Source organism: Protopterus annectens, chromosome 5.part1, assembly GCF_019279795.1.
Source record: "Protopterus annectens isolate FY-2018-M chromosome 5.part1, PAN1.0, whole genome shotgun sequence".
NCBI lineage: Eukaryota > Metazoa > Chordata > Ceratodontiformes > Protopteridae > Protopterus > Protopterus annectens.
Window position 1 is genome coordinate 576,210,815 of NC_056736.1, and position 22,705 is coordinate 576,233,519.

General features: G+C 38.7%; 1 protein-coding gene across 2 annotated transcripts in view; it reads right to left on the bottom strand.

Moving 5' to 3' along the window:
- ZMYM2 (zinc finger MYM-type containing 2) overlaps positions 1 to 22,705 on the bottom strand; it is a 2,217,537-nt gene that overhangs the window by 1,974,923 nt on the left and 219,909 nt on the right. For both annotated transcript variants that reach the window (XM_044073197.1, XM_044073196.1), the window contains exon 2: positions 10,965 to 11,807. In XM_044073197.1, the coding sequence (XP_043929132.1) occupies positions 10,965 to 11,721 (757 nt within the window). In that variant the 5' untranslated portion in view covers positions 11,722 to 11,807. The remainder of the gene's footprint in view (positions 1 to 10,964; positions 11,808 to 22,705) is intronic.

The following is a 22,705-nucleotide window of genomic DNA, read 5'->3' on the forward strand; positions in this document are numbered from 1 at the left end:
AAATGAAACTTCTCGATGTCAGATAAAACTTTAATTTAACAGAACGTAGTGAGCGCTTTCGCCAACAGGCTTCATCAGACTTATCACATTTCACAGCTCTTCAAACATTTAAATAGTATCACATAAATTCCAATTGGTTGCTTGCAATACCTGGTGACCCATATCATAATTTTAAAGTGCTCAGTACATAAAAATGTTTAAAAACGTAAAAACTGAATTTAAGAAATGTGTCCAAGTACACACTAACACATTCCCCTTTACATATCAAAAACAGTAACAAAACAAAGTAAAATAAAATAAAACATTCAAAAACAACACATATACATATAGTTACGATCATAAGAAACACTCTAATTGCATCAAGTCCAACTTGGAATGGATCAAATAGTTAACATCATAATATTAGTAAACAGAGCATAACCTCCTTCAAGACAAGGGTGAATTGGATCGCTTATCTTACATGAGTAACTGTCATAACACCCCAAGTATACTCCTAATTCCCTACGTAAGAAAAAATGTTATAGCAACTAACTAAAAACTGACCTACCAAAAAATCATGCAATTATTGGAAACAGTGGTCAGAAAAAACACTCATATTTGCATCAAGTCCAACCTAGAATAGCAAACTGTAGAGAACCTAATCTTAAAAACAGCATGGCATGACCTTCTAAAAAAGGAGATTACGGATCGCTTATCTAACATGAAAGAATGTCAAACCAGCCCAGACACCTCTATTCCCGACAAAGGGGGATGATGTTATAACACCTAAAATAAAGCTGACCTACTTAAAATCATGCTAATGTTAAAACAGCAGGGCGGACCCTACTAAGAAAAAAGGGGGGGGGGTGTGAGGATCGCTGAATGTTACATGAAGAACTGTTGTAACACATCAATCATGGTTGTAAACCATAAGAAAGGAAGAATCTGTGTCCTCTAACAAAAGGCTAATCTACTGATATAGCGGAAATAAAATAAATCTAATCATACCGCTAAATATATAATCAATAATAGGGGCATGCGTTATATTCACAGGGATCAGAATTGATGCTGTAAACCATAAGAAAGGAAAAATCTGTATCCTCTAACAAAAGGCTAATCTACTAATATAGCGGAAATAAAATAAATCTAATCATACCGCTAAATATATAAAATCAATAATAGGGGCATGCGTTATGTTCATAGGGATCAGAATTGATACTGATGCTATGTATCAATACTAAACCTTATGATGTATCTATGGTTAACCCATCATGAAGTAAAAACTGGATAAAACGCATATCCCTAACCAAGCCTGAATCATCTAGGCGTAAGTTCATAAAATGATATAAATAACAAATAACAAAAACTATTCAACGGGGCATAAAAATCCTTCTATTTTTTAGAAAAGGTTTAATTTGTACTTTATCATTCAACCCAGGTGGTATATCAGATCTAAACCTGATTATCCACCTGGTTTCACATTCCAGGGTTCTATTAATAATGTCTCCCCCTCTAATACCCGTCTCAATTCCTGTATTACATAGAATGAAAAAGTGTGTTCACTTCCTGCCTCCTTATAGTGTCTAGCTAGAGCGTTAATGTCTGAACCTATTCTAACTTGATAATTGTGTTCTCTAATCCGCTCCTTTAACATGTGGTTAGTCTTTCCAATATAATAACATGGGCATGACTTGCATAGGGCCAAATAAACAACATGTCTAGTTGCACAGTTAGTATGAGTGTGAAAAGTGAACTTCCGCATTGTTTTCGGATGTATAAATTCTGTATCCAGGTTAATGTAACTACATTGGTTACATTTGCCACAGGGTGAAGTGTTTAAATTATTACTAATGTCCGTGTCTATTGTTAATGTGTATTTTGGCCTACACAATAATCTCTTTAAGTTAGGAAAATTCCTGTATGTCATCTTTGGTTTTGGGCCCACTACCTTACTCACTTCTCTATCCGAAAGGAGTATATCCCAATTTTTATATAACACATTTGCTAAATCCGCACTATTCTTACTATAAAAAATTATTGCTTTAACTGTATCATCAGGTTCTTTAGTTACCTGCAAATATTCCTCTTGCTCCATAAAAAAGGGTCTAGCTCTACCAGATCTCATCGCTTCCACTTCCGTAATGATCTCATTAATTTTTCTCTGATCATACCCTCTCTCTAAAAACCTTCCCATTAAATCTGCGATCTCCAGTTGAAACTTCTCATCACTAGGATTCAAGCGTGATGCTCTCATGAATTGTCCTTTAAGGACATTATTAAAAACATACGTAGGGTGCATACTTCGTCTGTGTAAAAGGTTATTTCTATGACAGGCCTTCCTATGAATGGAAGTGTTCAGCAACCCATTCCCCATCCTACAAATCTCAACATCCAGGTAGGAAATATTAGTCCTTGAAAAGTTAACTGTAAATTTAAGAAAATGGGTGGATGTATTTAACATGTGGACAAAACTCTCTAAAGTCTCTTCATCTCCTAACCATAGAAAAAAGAGGTCGTCCACAAATCTACGGTACAACCCCACATATTGCCTATACAAATCATTGACACATAAGTATCTATCTTCCCAAGTGGCCATAACCAAGTTGGCGTAGCTATTGGCACAGGAGGTGCCCATAGCCACGCCATCTTTTTGAAGGTACAAATCATTATCAAATACAAAAATATTGTTTGTCAAAATCATTTCCAGGAATAGAGTTATTAATTCCACTTTTTTATCAGTAAATTGTGAATGGACACTTAAATAATCAGAAATGTATGACTATCCTATATCATTAGGGATCACTGTAAAAAGACTGACCACATCAAGGGTTACCAATAGAAAAGGTTGGTCATCCCTTAAGTCCTTCGTAAAAGTATACAAATCTAGTAAGAATTGTTTACTGTCCTTGAGTATCCTTATGTTATCATCCACCAATGGTCTTAAAACACTATCAGTATATACTGAAAGGGGTTCTGTAGCCCATCCCTGACCAGCTACGATCGGTCTCATGGGTGGGTCTGTTAAGGACTTATGTACCTTCGGAAGTCCCTGGACAATAGGTATAACTGGGTCTTTAACCTTGAAAAAATCATATAGCTCTTTTGTAATGTCAGACGACATTAATAGGTCATCAAGTGTATAGTAAATGCCAAATACCTTATCTGCTACCATGCAACGATCTATTCTAAGATAGGAATCTTCATCATCCAACAGATGTTTCATTCTTGCATTGTAGTCAGAAATGTCCATAAGGACAATCGGACCACCCTTATCTGCTGGTCTAATCACCAGTGACCGATCATTCTTAAGGTCATTTAGGGCTCTCCTTTGTAGATAATTCAGGTTAGATTTATGATTATTGCCCCTATTATCCTGATAGTATTCATAAACCTCATTTTCCACAACATTACTGAATACCTCTAAAGTAGGATGTAACAGTGGAACATATGTGCTATTTGCTCTATATCTCCTGGGTCCTCCCTCTTGTCTATCTTTCCCAAAATCCATGGTTAATTGTACCTTCCTAGTGAATAACTTTGTGTCAATAACAATATCTACTAAATCAGTCTTTCTAGTCGGGATGAAACTCAAACCTTTATTTAATACCTGTTCCTCAAAATCGGTTAAAATTTTACTTGACAAATTCACTACTAGTGTACGGTCTTCTCCCACATTTTCTTTATGGTGGGTCCTTGCTGTTCCTCCATGGAACCCTTTCTCTTTTGTCTGCCCCTGCTTGCAGACCTTCTCCTTCCCAAAAAATTGTCTTGTGCAATAGGGAAGGGAATATTAACTTTACTAGTAGTAGAATAATTGTTACCATAATCTTTTGGTCTAACCACTTGTATGTGTATGTTATCAGAGGGGAGATTCTTATCTGCCTGTAGATCTCCCACTACCTGTGGGGTCCTATTACCATTATTCTCTTCACCCGATAACGAATCAACAACTCTCCCTCCTGTGGAACAGTTATCTTGTACAACTGTATGTCCTTCATTCCCTGTACTCACATCTGACGTACAAGGATGTTGGACTGCAATAGTCGTAGGACCGACCGGTATATGTGCAAAGTCAATTTGTGTAACATCAGTCACATTCATTTCTTTTCCCACTTGAGTATTAACATCCTTCACAATCTTGCGTCTATAATCATGTGTGCTACCATAACTCAAACCACGCTGCTGTAAGCGAGGGTTGTTTAGACCTGTTGCATCACTATGAACTTCACGAGGCCACATAAAAACATGATTACTGTTAAAATCACGAATGTCTCTCGTGATTTTGTGTTTCTTTTGATCGAATAAACGTTTTTCTAAAAATGTAACATCATCTAAAATTTTCTCAAATTTCAAAATATAAACATTTTCATTATATTTTGTCAAAAAACTTTCATACAACTCATTTACTAAAAGTCTCAGTCTATTTTCTTCAGGCGTATGGAAATCAATAAGTAGCTTCATATAACTGTAGCTCAGCTCAAGATTGAGCTGTTGCCAACGATATAATAATTCAGGAAACTGATTGCCAGAAGTGGGCATTTTTAAAATGCGAAGCCCACGAGGCACTATTTTCCTATCCAAACACGCTTCAAAGTAATGTCTCTGTACCTGTAGCTTTTTCAGCTTAGTAAATGCAGTCTCAAAGTCTTGTAGATCTTTCAAAGCATTCAAGTCCTGCAATGCATTATTAGTACCTTTCGACACTTCAAAGTTTGGTACAAACCCAAGAAGCTGATTATCCCCTCCATTCACACAAGCTTGGAAGCGATCAGAAAACTTAGCCGCCCTCGTCATGACGGGTGGAATATACGGTAACTCAATGTTGTCAATGTTCTGCGTACCCACGTTCACCATCCTCTTCGGTTGCTGCTCCGACATCATATAAAGAATAAAAGTAACCAATCCAATGCAGAAAAGCAAACAGACAGAGGCAGGAACCAGCGTGTAAAAAACGTAGTAAATCACAAAGTCCAAAGGCATACACGCTGTCCAACTGGCAATAGAACGCTAGGTATCTAAAAGTCACAATGAAATCTCCACGAATCAAAAAATGAAACTTCTCAATGTCAGATAAAACTTTAATTTAACAGAACGTAGTGAGCGCTTTCGCCAACAGGCTTCATCAGACTTATCACATTTCACAGCTCTTCAAACATTTAAATAGTATCACATAAATTCCAATTGGTTGCTCGCAATACCTGGTGACCCATATCATAATTTTAAAGTGCTCAGTACATAAAAATGTTTAAAAACGTAAAAACTGAATTTAAGAAATGTGTCCAAGTACACACTAACACATTCCCCTTTACATATCAAAAACAGTAACAAAACAAAGTAAAATAAAATAAAACATTCAAAAACAACACATATACATATATACACATATAATGAAAATGTTTATATTTTGAAATTTGAGAAAATTTTAGATGATGTTACATTTTTAGAAAAACGTTTATTCGATCAAAAGAAACACAAAATCACGAGAGACATTCGTGATTTTAACAGTAATCATGTTTTTATGTGGCCTCGTGAAGTTCATAGTGATGCAACAGGTCTAAACAACCCTCGCTTACAGCAGCGTGGTTTGAGTTATGGTAGCACACATGATTATAGACGCAAGATTGTGAAGGATGTTAATACTCAAGTGGGAAAAGAAATGAATGTGACTGATGTTACACAAATTGACTTTGCACATATACTGGTCGGTCCTACGACTATTGCAGTCCAACATCCTTGTACGTCAGATGTGAGTACAGGGAATGAAGGACATACAGTTGTACAAGATAACTGTTCCACAGGAGGGAGAGTTGTTGATTCGTTATCGGGTGAAGAGAATAATGGTAATAGGACCCCACAGGTAGTGGGAGATCTACAGGCAGATAAGAATCTCCCCTCTGATAACATACACATACAAGTGGTTAGACCAAAAGATTATGGTAACAATTATTCTACTACTAGTAAAGTTAATATTCCCTTCCCTATTGCACAAGACAGTTTTTTGGGAAGGAGAAGGTCTGCAAGCAGGGGCAGACAAAAGAGAAAGGGTTCCATGGAGGAACAGCAAGGACCCACCATAAAGAAAATGTGGGAGAAGACCGTACACTAGTAGTGAATTTGTCAAGTAAAATTTTAACCGATTTTGAGGAACAGGTATTAAATAAAGGTTTGAGTTTCATCCCGACTAGAAAGACTGATTTAGTAGATATTGTTATTGACACAAAGTTATTCACTAGGAAGGTACAATTAACCATGGATCTTGGGAAAGATAGAGGAGATTTAGAGCGAATAGCACATATGTTCCACAGTTACATCCTACTTTAGAGGTATTCAGTAATGTTGTGGAAAATGAGGTTTATGAATACTATCAGGATAATAGGGGCAATAATCATAAATCTAACCTGAATTATCTACAAAGGAGAGCCCTAAATGACCTTAAGAATGATCGGTCACTGGTGATTAGACCAGCAGATAAGGGTGGTCCGATTGTCCTTATGGACATTTCTGACTACAATGCAAGAATGAAACATCTGTTGGATGATGAAGATTCCTATCTTAGAATAGATTGTTGCATGGTAGCAGATAAGGTATTTGGCATTTACTATACACTTGATGACCTATTAATGTCGTCTGACATTACAAAAGAGCTATATGATTTTTTCAAGGTTAAAGACCCAGTTATACCTATTGTCCAGGGACTTCCGAAGGTACACAAGTCCTTAACAGACCCACCCATGAGACCGATCGTAGCTGGTCAGGGATGGGCTACAGAACCCCTTTCAGTATATACTGATAGTGTTTTAAGACCATTGGTGGATGATAACATAAGGATACTCAAGGACAGTAAACAATTCTTACTAGATTTGTATACTTTTACGAAGGACTTAAGGGATGACCAACCTTTTCTATTGGTAACCCTTGATGTGGTCAGTCTTTTTACAGTGATCCCTAATGATATAGGATTGTCATACATTTCTGATTATTTAAGTGTCCATTCACAATTTACTGATAAAAAAGTGGAATTAATAACTCTATTCCTGGAAATGATTTTGACAAACAATATTTTTGTATTTGATAATGATTTGTACCTTCAAAAAGATGGCGTAGCTATGGGCACCTCCTGTGCCAATAGCTACGCCAACTTGGTTATGGCCACTTGGGAAGATAGATACTTATGTGTCAATGATTTGTATAGGCAATATGTGGGGTTGTACCGTAGATTTGTGGACGACCTCTTTTTTCTATGGTTAGGAGATGAAGAGACTTTAGAGAGTTTTGTCCACATGTTAAATACATCCACCCATTTTCTTAAATTTACAGTTAACTTTTCAAGGACTAATATTTCCTACCTGGATGTTGAGATTTGAAGGCTGGGGAATGGGTTGCTGAACACTTCCATTCATAGGAAGGCCTGTCATAGAAATAACCTTTTACACAGACGAAGTATGCACCCTACGTATGTTTTTAATAATGTCCTTAAAGGACAATTCATGAGAGCATCACGCTTGAATCCTAGTGATGAGAAGTTTCAACTGGAGATCGCAGATTTAATGGGAAGGTTTTTAGAGAGAGGGTATGATCAGAGAAAAATTAATGAGATCATTACGGAAGTGGAAGCGATGAGATCTGGTAGAGCTAGACCCTTTTTTATGGAGCAAGAGGAATATTTGCAGGTAACTAAAGAACCTGATGATACAGTTAAAGCAATAATTTCTTATAGTAAGAATAGTGCGGATTTAGCAAATGTGTTATATAAACATTGGGATATACTCCTTTCGGATAGGGAAGTGAGTAAGGTAGTGGGCCCAAAACCAAAGATGACATACAGGAATTTTCCTAACTTAAAGAGATTATTGTGTAGGCCAAAATACACATTAACAATAGACACGGACATTAGTAATAATTTAAACACTTCACCCTGTGGCAAATGTAACCAATGTAATTACATTAACCTGGATACAGAATTTATACATCCGAAAACAATGCGGAAGTTCACTTTTCACACTCATACTAACTGTGCAACTAGACATGTTGTTTATTTGGCCCTATGCAAGTCATGCCCATGTTATTATATTGGAAAGACTAACCGCATGTTAAAGGAGCGGATTAGAGAACACAATTATCAAGTTAGAATAGGTTCAGACATTAACGCTCTAGCTAGACACTATAAGGAGGCAGGAAGTGAACACACTTTTTCATTCTATGTAATACAGGAATTGAGACAGGGTATTAGAGGGGGAGACATTATTAATAGAACCCTGGAATGTGAAACCAGGTGGATTATCAGGTTTAGATCTGATATACCACCTGGGTTGAATGATAAAGTACAAATTAAACCTTTTCTAAAAAATAGAAGGATTTTTAAGCCCCGTTGAATAGTTTTTGTTATTTGTTATTTATATCATTTTATGAACTTACGCCTAGATGATTCAGGCTTGGTTAGGGATATGCGTTTTATCCAGTTTTTACTTCATGATGGGTTAACCATAGATACATCATAAGGTTTAGTATTGATACATAGCATCAGTATCAATTCTGATCCCTATGAACATAACACATGCCCCTATTATTGATTTTATATATTTAGCGGTATGATTAGATTTATTTTATTTCCGCTATATTAGTAGATTAGCCTTTTGTTAGAGGATATGATTAGATTTATTTTATTTCCGCTATATCAGTAGATTAGCCTTTTGTTAGAGGACACAGATTCTTCCTTTCTTATGGTTTACAACCATGATTGATGTGTTACAACAGTTCATGTAACATTCAGCGATCCTCACACCACCCCCCCCCTTTTTTCTTAGTAGGGTCCGCCCTGCTGTTTTAACATTAGCATGATTTTAAGTAGGTCAGCTTTATTTTAGGTGTTATAACATCATCCCCCTTTGTTGGGAATAGAGGTATGTCTGGGCTGGTTTGACATTCTTTCATGTTAGATAAGCGATCCGTAATCTCCTTTTTTAGAAGGTCATGCCATGCTGTTTTTAAGATTAGGTTCTCTACAGTTTGCTATTCTAGGTTGGACTTGATGCAAATATGAGTGTTTTTTCTGACCACTGTTTCCAATAATTGCATGATTTTTTGGTAGGTCAGTTTTTAGTTAGTTGCTATAACATTTTTTCTTACGTAGGGAATTAGGAGTATACTTGGGGTGTTATGACAGTTACTCATGTAAGATAAGCGATCCAATTCACCCTTGTCTTGAAGGAGGTTATGCTCTGTTTACTAATATTATGATGTTAACTATTTGATCCATTCCAAGTTGGACTTGATGCAATTAGAGTGTTTCTTATGATCGTAACTATATGTATATGTGTTGTTTTTGAATGTTTTATTTTATTTTACTTTGTTTTGTTACTGTTTTTGATATGTAAAGGGGAATGTGTTAGTGTGTACTTGGACACATTTCTTAAATTCAGTTTTTACGTTTTTAAACATTTTTATGTACTGAGCACTTTAAAATTATGATATGGGTCACCAGGTATTGCGAGCAACCAATTGGAATTTATGTGATACTATTTAAATGTTTGAAGAGCTGTGAAATGTGATAAGTCTGATGAAGCCTGTTGGCGAAAGCGCTCACTACGTTCTGTTAAATTAAAGTTTTATCTGACATCGAGAAGTTTCATTTTTTGATTCGTGGAGATTTCATTGTGACTTTTAGATACCTAGCGTTCTATTGCCAGTTGGACAGCGTGTATGCCTTTGGACTTTGTGATTTACTACGTTTTTTACACGCTGGTTCCTGCCTCTGTCTGTTTGCTTTTCTGCATTGGATTGGTTACTACAACCTGATAGCCTAGAAACTGTACTCTGCAAGGCAGCAGTAGAACAAAAATCCCTGAACAGTGTAAAGCTTTAATTAAAATGGTTACAGGGATGGTGGAAAGCAAAGAACCAAAACTATACACAAGGCACATTTAAATGCAAACCCTACATTTGTTGTAGATTACCAAGTGCTCTTTTGTGAGACCGTGCAAGTATCACTTCATCCTTTCAACAGTGAGTCGACTTAAAGAAGGTGCAATGTTCACTTCAGCATTACAACACTGAAAGTCATCCTTATCAGAGACAGTGCAATGCTCATTTCAGTCCAACACAAAGAGTAGCTCATTTCAGTCGAACACCAAGAGTAGTCTTAAAAAACAATCACCTATTGCTTAAAAATGGATCATCTTCAATTAAAAAAAGCACATTTTAAATAAAATAAGAAACTGCACAATTAAAAGTATGTTGAAAAACCTGGGCAGTACCTGCAAATAACTGTATTTAGCTTGGTAAACAAATACACTCTCTCAAATAAATAATGAAGGCGAAAAAGGCTTATGTATATCCCACAACAGACAAGGAATTCTACTGGATTTGCCCATATCAAACATAGCAATGGCTGCAGAAGTGCAGTTCATTTGCTTTTAGACTCCTGACAAAGTCATCCAGTCAGTTTACTTCTAACCGGACATTCCCAAATTTTGTGGAAGTCCTATTCAAGATAAAGATGAGTTGAATAAAGCAAAACATGAGCAAGCAACCATTACAAAACTTTAAACATATGGGCTCAGAGGATCACAAATGTACACAGCATGCAGCAAAGAGAGGTAAAATTAAAGCACATATGCTATGGAATGGTAGTACAATGAAGAGGGAAGCAATATGTGTTAATCTTTTCATTAAAAAGGGCGAATAAAAGTTCAATGCAGCTGGTGTGTTTTACAGGTCAACATGTGGCACTCGTACCTCCCCTTAACCCAGTTCTTCAGAAAGATGCAACACTACACAACACATGTGCAGTACCGCACACAATTCTTATCAAGCCATAGCCACACTTTCAGACTTGTGATAACCAAGTTTACTAACTTATGAAGAATACAGAAAGGCTTCTGTTGCACTACAAAATCTCAAATACAAACTTGGGAAACACCTGTTACAAAATTTAAACTGCATGCACACAAATTCACTGTTTTCAAAACTGCTTATGCAGCACTTACCAGAACTATGATGCGGCACAGACTCGCCATTCTGAAAAACATTTGCAGCCGTGTTAATTCTACCTGGGTTAAATGTTCCCAAGCCTGCCTTTGACTGTGAAGGCAATGAAGGAGTGTATGTTTGCATACTAGAATTGTAGTTGGCAGACTGTGGCCCATTTGCTGACTCTCCTGTTCCTGCACTCCGCAGAGAGGTTACATTTGTGATCATCAAATTCATATCACTTCCTGCAAGATGTTGTTTAGATGCCTCATTTGTGGAGCTTGTTCTTCCATCCAGTGTTGTAACATTTGCGATTTGAATCTCAGAATCTGGATCTGTGCTAATACCAACACTTCCCACGCCTGTTTTCACCTTACCTGAAGGAACATTTGAGGTTGAAAATTCTCTCTTTTTTAGTAGTTCAGACCCTTTCCCTTCGACACCAGAGGCATTTCTGGCCTGTCCCTGACTGGTCTCCATGTCTTCTTCATCATCTATTACAATTGGTTCTGAAAGTTTTTCTTTCTGGGGAAAAGAATCCTTTGCAGGTGCTACCTTGGAATCACTGCCCTGTTGCGCTTCATTCTTGACAGCACCAGACGATGCATTAGCTGGAGATGTCAAGCTTTTTGTAGGCTGAGTAGGTTCAACAAAAACAACATCATCGTCGTCATCCTCCTCAACCGGTGGATTCTGGAATTTGCTGGAACTTGAAACCAAAGTATTACTTGAACTTCCAAAGGAAGTTCCTAGATTTGAAATACCAGTTGCCATGGTAAAGCCTTGTATCAGCGCTCAGTTTTCATTTAGATTTTTATATTTTTCCCAGTGCCTCTGCTGAATACTTTTTGAAATGTTACCTGTTTGGGGAGAGAAAAAAAAAATTTTAAGAGCGACATAGAAAAATTAATTAAAAATATAATACTTTTCAATGTATTCGATTACAGCATAAACAGATTATCCTAACTTAATATCATCAATTCCCACCAATTTTACATAAGCTAACAAGTCACTGTACTAAATTTTGGCATCACACGTTACACTCCACATCTCTCACTCAGAATCACAAAAGAAAGAGTACAAATGCCTGGCTCCATGGAGGAACAATAAAGTCTTGACTATAGCCCATGTGACTGGGGTTTGAGTAGTGGTCCCAGAACAAGATCATCAAGGCAGGACAGCAAAGGAATGCACCGAGGCAAACGGGGTGGTGCAATCTCCCTGGTGGAGACCAGACACACGACCATTCATGCTGCAAGGATTGAAGCAGGGACAATTTGACGGAAATAGCTCTTGCAGGAGTGAGTGGACATCCATCGTTAATATCTCTTTGCACATCCTTCATCAAATGAGTGTTGTAAAGGGACAGGAAAAAAAAAAAAAAAAAAAAGAAAATCCCGCAATGGCTTTCCGTAGGACTACTCATCTCAGTTGGCTCTCACATGTTGATGGGAATGTACGGGCTGAGTGAGACAGGTTCCGATAGTCTGTGGGCAGTGTGAGGAAAAAAGGTCCTAAAAGTACAAACATTCTGAAGTGAACATCTCAAAAAGAGCGACCAATAAATATTTTGGCCAAAGACCTTCATGGAGCATCTGCACAATTCCTACAATGCCTCGTCATTTCGATGAACAAAGGCTTTGCTCCTTGCCAAAAGCATAAAAGGTAAGCAGTTTGCAGGTTTCTTTAAAAAACAGACCACTGCAACACTGACAGGCAAGTAATTTTCTCCAGAATTGTTACGGTGAAGGCTGTAGCAATTCCAAATGAAAAAAAATGCAAAACTCATATAAAAGCTTTTCTATTTTAACTGCAGATACTTAATGGCCTATTCAAATAAAGGTGTATAGTGTGGTGGCACAAAGGCTGCCCCTCTGCCAAAGCCTTTTTAAGCTTTTGTCACTTTATAAAGCTACATTAAATGCCTTTTCCCCAGCAATCTGTTTTTCTTCATGGTGACACTGGAGTGGGATTAATTTGGTTAGGGTGTCCATAAACAGCAGTGTTTTTTCTACTGCCTGCATACTGGTCTACATAAGTTGAACTTGTTCAAAGACTACTACATTACACACGCACACTATACACTCAGGCACACACACACATATATATATATATAAATAAATATAAATAAATATATATATATAAATATATGTGTGTGTATATATATATATATATATATATATATATATATATATATATATATGCATATATATATATATATATATATATATAAATATATGTGTGTGTGTGTGTGTATATATATATATATATATATATATATATATATATATATATATAGACACACACACTACATACACATATTATACACATACATACAAAACACTTTTTTCACGAAAACTACAACATCTCTCATCAGTACTTAAAGTTCAGTAATTGTCTTCTACCACCGTGCAACCAAACTCCACCTTCCTAATTGTACCTTGGGGGGGGGCATCCACATGGCTCTTCCATCATTCGCTTGTGAAATAGCAAAGGAGAAAAATCACACTGGATGCAAAAACTTAAAGTTAGCGCTTTAGTTTACTATAATATGTAAACTTCTTCAGACAAATTAACAAGGGAAATTAGTGTTTATAAAAGCATACATATAATGACATTTCCTACACCAAAATAAGATCTCAATAAAAGCCCTTCAATATACCAAAATAAAATAATTTCTTCCTTATATCAAAGGAACCTCCAGCAAGAACATACAAAATAAATGTAAATACATATACAACCTATACAGAATTACGAAAAAATCTCTCTCTTTATATATATATATATATATATATATATATATATATATATATATATATATATATATATATATATATATATATATATATATATATATATCTATATATAGATCTATATATCTATATATATCTATATCTACATCTACATCTACATCAAGGAAAAAATAATTTCCACTTAAAAATACAAAATTTATATTGTTGCTTAAAAATCTATCTAAGCAATGCCTTCAATTTTAACACGCTCATAATAGAAATAGTGTCATTAAGCCCTGGCAATACTGAAGCACTTAATTTAAGTTGCCATAAAAGCTCTTTTTCTTTGAGCTGTAAAGTAACCCCCTATTACTTTCAGAAACCTTCTCAATGACTAAAAAACAGAAGTCATGGTCAGGAAACAATAAAACATGCCTAGCTAAGGCATTCTTGGTATTTTCTTTACTAATAGCATAACGATGCTCCTATATCAGATTCTTGAGGGGCCTATCGGTATTGCCAACATAGAATGAAGGACAGTTACAGGATAATGCCAAATAAACTACCCCTCTTGTGTTACAATTAAATCTATCTGGAAGATATTTGTTACCATTACTTATGAAAGAATTGGTCACTAAAATAAATTTACACCAATGGCAAGCTCCACATTTAGAGATCCCACAATGAGGGGGATGGCATTTATTGTTAGTTTTTTCAAGTATGGTTTTCAAATTTCTACCTTTTCTAAACGTTACAAATGGATGCTCACCAACATGTTTTCTTATAAAGTTGTTCTCTAATAACAAATACCAATTTTTACAAATAATAGATTTCAAAAGAGGCGCATCCTTAGAAAATGTAGTAATAAAACTTAACCTTCCAAAATCACTTTTAACATCACTCACTTGTTGTGTGGGAAATTAAGTATGTTAGGTACATTTGAAATAACATTATTAGGTTTAAGACTACCATCCTCATATGGATCTTTAAAACTAAGAATTGGTTTAAAGTAACCATGTGCCCTTTTGAAAGAAACTTCATGAATAAGTTCCTCTACTAAATTACCAGGATAACCTCGCTTGATGAACATGTCCCTCAGCAAATTACATTCATCAACAAAATCACTCTCCAAAGTTGTCATCCTAGCCACCCTCACTAATTGTCCTTTGACGTCACCCTTCTGGTGGAACGAATGACAACTGAAGAAGTGAAGAAATGCATTTGAATATGTGGGTTTTCTATAAATCGTAGATGTAAATGAATGTAATAAATAATTCTTAGATAAATCCACATCTAAAAATGAAATATCATTCTCCTGAAAATCCCATGTAAACCTCAAGAAATTGGTGAAAGTGGTGATTCTTTCAACAAAAGATGCAGCAGAACATCTATCGCCCTTCCATAGGATGAAAATATCATCCAGGTAACGGGTGTACCATGCAGCCCTATCCTGAAAGACAAGATCTTTAAATAAAAACTGCTTTTCCCAAAATGCCATTACTGTGTTGGCAAAAGTTGCCCCACAGGGGGACCCCCATGGCTACACCAGTTTGCTGTAAATAAAATTCAGAATTAAAAAGAAAATAGTTATTCTTTAATACCAATTCCAATAAATAAATGACCAAATCAATCTGATCACCATCCAATTTTTGGTCCAACAAAAAATCCCTGACCCATTCACATCCTAGGTCTTGTGGTATACAGGTATAAAGATCACAAACATCGATGGTGAAAAAGTTTAAATCACCATCGAAGGAAAAGTTAAGTGCTTCTAAAAATGCCCAGGAATCCTTACAAATTTGTTCCAGATTTTTTAATGATTCTTTCAGTTTTCAATCAACAAATCTAGCGCGCCCATAAGTGAGACACTGTCTACCATCAATTATGGGGCGAAAAGGGGGTTTCATAAGATTTTTATGTACCTTAGGCAACCCAAATAATGTTGGACTTAATTGGGTATGCAATAATAAGGAAATTAAGTAGATCAATGTCAACACGTCCTTCAATAAACAAATCATTTATGAAGCCCTTAATTTTACGATTGGCCTCGCTGATTTCATTAAGGGACACCCTCATATAGGCTGCATTGTTTAACAAGGACATAATGTTGGCAGTATAATCTACCTTACTCATAAATACCAATCCACCCACCCACCCTTATCAGGTTTGCAAACTCGGATATTGGCAAACTTTAAATCATATAATGCATCTTTTTCACTGCGGGTCAAATGGGTGCCTAGTATTCAAAAGTACTCTAAAGTCATTCTCACATATTTTTTCAAAAAGTGAAATGGAAGGGTGAAGAGGTGGATTAAAAGTGCTGGCCACTTTAAAATCCTTGATAAGACTAGAATCACTACCAAGCATAACATTCAAATTTAGTTTCCTGTTAAAAAAAACTTTAAATCCATCAACGTTCTAGCAATATCACTCCTAAATGCAGGAACAAAAGAAAACCCTTTTGCAAGAATATAATCAAAGGTTAGGGCTGAACGAAGAATAATTAAAAATTTTAAAATCCTGTGTAGCATTTGTAATAATTGTTAAAGAATCATGATCAATGGCAGTGTCAAGCATACCTTCAGAATCAGTGTCTAGAGAAATTACCTCTTTCTCCTGTTCTGAAATTTCCTCCCCCCCCCCCCGATTCTGAGACCGAGGGGCACACTGTTGTCCCCCAGTATTCACGTTTCTCTGAACCTGAAAACCCTGCTGCTGATTAACATTAGTATTAGAATTGTCGTTACCATTTTTGTTAGCCAGTCTTTCACTTCTTCTAACTGGAGATGTAACATTTCTACTGTTATTGACAGCACCATTATTATCAATACCATTATTATCAGGTCCAGTCTGAAAACTGACTTCAGACATATTTACAAGACTAAAGCTAACATTCTCATTAGCAACAGAATTCAAAGGGGGTAAAGAATACGCTAAACCCTTTTCATATGCTAACGAATCGCTATTCAATTTCTTTATTTTATTCTCTTTGATTTTATGCAAAGCACTATCAATACTGGAGAAAATACGGAGAAAATCAAACTTATACCGTTGAAAGTCTATCAGATCTGATAGCATTGTCCAAATCTGTTAGTTCACAATGCAATAGTTCTATCTGCTTATGACAGTTTTTAATTAAGAATTTGATAAACTCAATTCCCTGCTGATCAAATAGATTCAAAAGTTTCTTATGGAATGATGAGTTTAAAGTGATGCCAGTAGGAAAACGCCATTGACGAAGTCCTTTAGGAACTTGTTTTCTTTTTACACATTCAGTAAGATACTGAATTTCAATTTGAAGTTTTTTAAATTTGAACAATCTTCCATCTTTCTCTTGTATTTTTTTAAATAAGGTACTGAATCAACCTAAAAACCTTCATTGCTTCCTGTAGCTTCACATTAGCAGTGCTGGGGCCTAACCTTTAGATAGTATTACCTATTATAACTTTAGCTTACCGCATTCAAACCTTTATTGAAGGCTGAAGGAGAAAGCACAGTTGTGTACACTTAACAAATATAGATGTTGTAGTCTATTCACTGCTGCAGTCATCACACTTGGGTTATCTGCCTGCAGGTAGCCCTCAGTTGGCCCGAACACCAGTCTTGGGATTTGTGTGGGATGCTGTCGCCTCTTCCATGACATCAGGTCGTCAGGGGTATAAAACATGCAGCAGACGCCATTACATCAGTTTTTCTTGCCCCAGATGTCAGGAGTCTCCAAAACAGGAAGCAATTACATGGTGTGGAACACCTCCAGTAAAATACCATTGCCATAAGATATGGCCAAAAGAGGATCGGTAGAAAGTATAGAAAAGTCAGGGGGCTGGAGGGAGGGTAACCAGGACTGCAAACTGTGAATACACTCTAACATCTACATTTATGGCAAGTGTACACAACCGTACTATGTTCTTTGTGTTTCACTGTTGCAGTCATCACACTTGGGCTGATTCTCAAAACTGAGGAAGGGAAGAAGCAGTCAAGAAGTATTAGGGCTGGCTAGCAGGCCTTGTAAGACTGCTGTAACAAATCCAGCTCCGGATTTAGAAAAGCTGGCAAGTGGTAATGCTGGGTGAAGGTGTGTACTGAACTCCAGGTTGCAGCTTCCAGGATGTCCCTGGTAGGGACTCCCCTGAAAAATGCTGTAGAGGTTAAAGTAGCCCTAGTGGAATGGGTTCTGATCCCCTGGTGGGGTAGGTTTTCCATGGTGCTTGTAGCAGAAATGGATGCAGTGTGCTATCCATGTGCAGATGGTTTGCTTTAAAATGGCTTTGCCCTCTTCCCCTGTAGCAAAGTTGACCAGCAGCTGGTCAGATTTTCTGAATGGCTTAGTCCTGTCAAGGTAGAACCTAAAGCTGTCTGTGGACATCCAAGGAGTGCAGGATCCTTTCCCCTTTATTCTGAGGATTAGGAAAAAAGGTTGGTAAATGGATGGACTGGCTTAAAGCCATACTGGATGCCACCTTGGGCATAAATGATGGGTTGGTCCTGAGGGAAACCCTGTCCACATGGAAGATAATGAAGGGCTCCACAGCCATAAGGGCCTGCAACTCGGACACTCTTCTTGCTGAAGTGATGGCTAGAATTAAGGCCGTTTTCCAAGAGAGGAAATTTAACTCTACTGTACCAGCAGGCCTGAAAGGGGGAAGCGTGAGCTTCTCTAGTACAAAGTTAAAGGTCCCAGGCAGGAGTGGGAGCTCTCCTCGGGGGTCTTAAATTGTTGGCTCCTCTCAGGAACTGTTTGACCAGAGCGTGAAAGAAGATTGGTGGCTCAGTATTGTAATGACCTGAGATGGCAGAGGCATGAAACTTAATGGATGAGAAGGATAGGCCTCTGTGGAGCAGCTCTGCTAGATAATCTAGGATTTGAGGTAAGGTGGGCACAGCTGTGTCCTTTCCCTATGACTGGCTCCAAGAACAGTATTTTTTCCACTTTTCTGAATGGGATTTCATTGTGCTAGGCCTCCTGGCCTCAAGGATGATATCCATCACCTGTTTGCTGAGGGTTGCTGGAGATGCGTTCAAGGAATAAGCCAGGCTGCTAGGTTCAGGGTTTGCAGCTGAGGATGCAAAATATGGCCCTCCTGCTGGGACAGCAGAGAGGGAGTCTGATGCAGGTGCCAGGGTGGCACTGTTGTCAGACTGCATAAAAGTGGGTACAAGTGCTGGCGTGGCCAGTCTGGTGCAACTGTACTATGTTCTTCGTGTTTCACTGTTGCAGTCATCACATTTGGGTTGATTCCCAAAGCTAAGGCCATTAGGGCTGGCAATCAGGCCCTCTAAGACTGCTGTGGCAAATCCAGCTCTGGATTTAGAAAATATAGGCAAGTGGTAATGCTTGGTGAAAGTATGTACAGAGCTCCAGGTTGCAGCTTCCAGAATGCCCCTGGTAGGGACTCCTCTGAGAAATGCAGGAGAGGTAGATGCAGCCCTAGCTGAATTTGTTCTTATCCCCTGTGGGGTAGGTTTGCCATGGTACTTGTAGCAGAAATGGATGCAGTGTGCTATCCATTTGGAAATGGTTTGCTTTGAAATGGCCTTCCCCTCTGCCCCTGCAGCAAAGATGACTAGCAGCTGGTCAGATTTTCTGAAAGGCTTAGTCCTGTCCAAATAGAATCCAAGTTGTCTGTGCACATCCACAGAATGTAGTATCCTTTTCCCCTTATTCTGAGAATTAGGGAAAAAAGGTGGCAAATGAATGGACTGGTTTAAGGCTACACTAGACACCACCTTGGGCATAAAAGATGGGTTAGTCCTGAGGGAAACCCTGACCGAATGGAAGATAATGAAGGGTTCCACTGCCATAAGGGTCCGCACTTCAGACACTCTTCTTGCTGAAGTGATGGCTAAAAGTAAGGCAGTTTTCCAAGAGAGGAATTTCAACTCTGCTGTAGCAGCCGGCTCAAAGTGGGGAAGAGTAAGTTTTTCCAATAGAAAGTTAGGGGTCCCAGGTTGGAGTGGGAGCTCTCCAGGGGGGGGTGGGTCTAAAATTTTTGGACCCTCTAAGGAATGGTTTTAGCAGAGGATGAGAGAAGAGGGGTGGCTCAGTATTATAATGAGCTGAGATGGCTGAGGCATGAATCTTAATCGAAGAGAAGGAAAGGCCCTTGTGGAGCATTTCTGTTAAGCAATCTAGTATATAAGGTAAGCTGAGCACCACTGTGCCCATCCCCTGAGACTGGCTCCAGGAACAGTATCTTTTCCACTTTTCTGAATAGTATTTTCTAGTACTAGGCCTCCTTGCCTCAAGAATGACATCCAGCACCTACTTACTGAGGGTTGCTAGAGTTGAGTTCAGGGGATTAGACAGGCTGCAAGGTTCAGGATATGAAGCTGAGGGTGCAAAATTTGGCCCGCCTGCTGGGACAGCAGGGAAGGGGTCCGAGGCAGGTGCCACGGTTGTAGCACGGTCAGACTGCACAAAAGAGGGTACCAGTGCTGGTGTGGCCAGTCTGGTGCAATCAGGATTGTCCTTAGCTTGTCCTGTTTGATCTTTAGTAGAACCTTCGAGAGGAGAGGCAGAGGGGGAAGACATAGACTGAGAGACTTTCCCAGATAAAGGACCAGGCATCCACTTTCCAAGCTTGACAGTGGGGAGTTCTGGTGCAGTATTTGTTCAACTGGTAGTTCTGGGGGAGTCAAACAGGTCCACCTCTCGAGTCCCCCATTTGTTCCTCAAGAGCATGAATATTTTGGGTCCATGAGATTTCTGCTCGTCGTCTGCCAGTGAATTTAGTTTGCCTGGCAGGAATTGAGCTTGTAGGTGCACTTGGTTGCTCAAGGCTGTGTTCCACAGAGCCATGGCTAGTCTGCAGAGTAAGTATGAATCTGTCCCCCCCCCCCCGCTTGTTTATGTACCACATAACTGTGGTGTTGTCTGTCTTTACCAGTAGTTGTCCTGGAAGAATAAGGTCTTTGAAGGCAGTCAGAGCATTCTGTACAGCTAACATTTCTTTTTGATTGATATGCAGGTGCATCTGCTTTGGGTTCCATTTGCCCTGAATGCACTGCTCTGCCATGTGAGCCCTCCATGCATAGTCTGAGGAGTCCGTTAGGGTTTGGGCAGCAGGGGGTAGAGTTAAAGGGAGCCCCTTGTGGTTGCAAGGCCTCTGCCCACCATAGGAACTCTGCCCTTAAACAAGGAATGATAGGACTTATCGTTTCCAGGTCCTGAGAATGTTGCCACCACTGACTTTTTTAGATACCACCGAAGTTTCCTCATATGCAGTCTTGCAATTGGAATTAACAGAATGCAAGAGGTCATGAACCCCAGAGCTTGCAGTATTTTCCTTGAAGACAGCTGGGTTTTTGTGGCCAGTAGACTGAAGTAAGTTGTCAAACAAATTTGTTTCTCTGGAGTGAGGAATGCCACCTGGGAAGTTGTATTCCTGGGAGCAAGCTTGAACACAATCTGTTGGCAGGGTACTAGGTGCGATTTCTTCTCGTTGATGGTGTACCCCAGTGACGTTAGATGTCTCTTTACAAATGTCAGGTGCTGTAATAGCAAGTCCTGATTTTCCACCTGAATCAGGCAATCATCCAAGTATTGGTAAATCTGAATACTTCTCTGCCTGAAAAATACAATGGCTGGAGCTAGGCACTTTGTGAATATCCTGGGCGCAGTAGATAAGCCGAAGGGAAGTGCAGAGAACGGATAGTGCATGGAGCCTACCCTGAAACATATTTCCTGCAAGATTCCCTGATTGGGATGTGCAGGTAAGCTTCTTTTAAATCTAGGGTTGTCAGCCAGGCATCATTGGCTAGCATAGGAAGTAGCTGTTGGGGGAGAGTTAGCATTGTGAAAGTGAAATTTGGAACCACCAGAAAGGTGTTGAGAATAGACAGATCCAGGACTGGATGCCAGGAGTTTTCTTTTCTGAGAACCAGGAACAGTCTTGAATAAAAGCCTTGTCCCCTTTGCTCTGCAGAGACAGGCTGAATAGCTTTGATGCTGAGGAGAGAGAGTACTTGTTTTTGGGCCTCCGCCCACTGAATTGGGAGGATGTCTGGCCATCCACTAATGGCCAGAGTGTATACCTTCTTACCCCATCTGTCTAAAGCCCTAGAATCCCTGTCAGAAGGGGTAGGATTTCTGGCAGCAGTAGCCTTAATGCCTTTTGGTCCTTGGGAAATGCTCTCTGGATCCGCAGTAGGATTCTTGAAAAGGAATTTGAGAGAGTCTGGTACTCTACAGTACCTGTCAAGTTTCCCTAGGAGCTGGAGGTAAGGTATCCGGGGTAAGGCTGGATTCCAAGAAAACATCATCTCCAATCTCCAGAACAGGAGGGATAGCTAGAGGCCTGTGCTGAGGCAGGTTTAAAAATTCCCCAAGTCTCTTTTTGGAAGGAGAATAGCCCTGACTTTCCCAGCGGAAATGCTCCCAAGTGTATGCAAGGTTTCACCAAAAGAAAAATATTCTGAAAAGGAAGCAGTGGGAATGGAATCCTCTACATCAAATCCTATGTAGATAAGGGTAAGTCCCGGTAGTCAGAAGGAACAGAGCTATCAGATTCCTGATCAGAAGGAAAATCAGTTCTAGGTCACATAGGGGGACGGCTGGCTTCCCCTAATTAAGGTAATAAGGTCTTCAGCCATTCTAATCATTTGTTTTTAAGGCATGTGGACCTGAGAATGCGCTTTGGTCAACTATTTTCTAGGCGTAGTTCGAACTTTAAGCCTGAGGAATTCTGTATTCTTGGCTTGAAACACAGTCTTCGTTTTAATATGAAAATTGGTAGGCCTGAATACACCCTCAGAAGCCGGTGCCTGCACAGCAGCTCCGGACCCATCCAAGGTAGAGACATCCGCATGTTCCATACTCGAAGAAGCATCTCATGGCATATCAGACTCCGAATGGGTCTCAGTAGAGGCCTGCGAATCTGTAGAAGCTGGTATCAGGGGGCTGCAAAAGCACCTCACTGAGTACCGTCGGACTGGTGACTAGCTTAAAGGAAGCGTCGTCGGTAGTTTTGGACCTATGCAGTCTGTCTTTATCCCTACGTTTTTTTTGGAAGATAGGTAGTTGGATG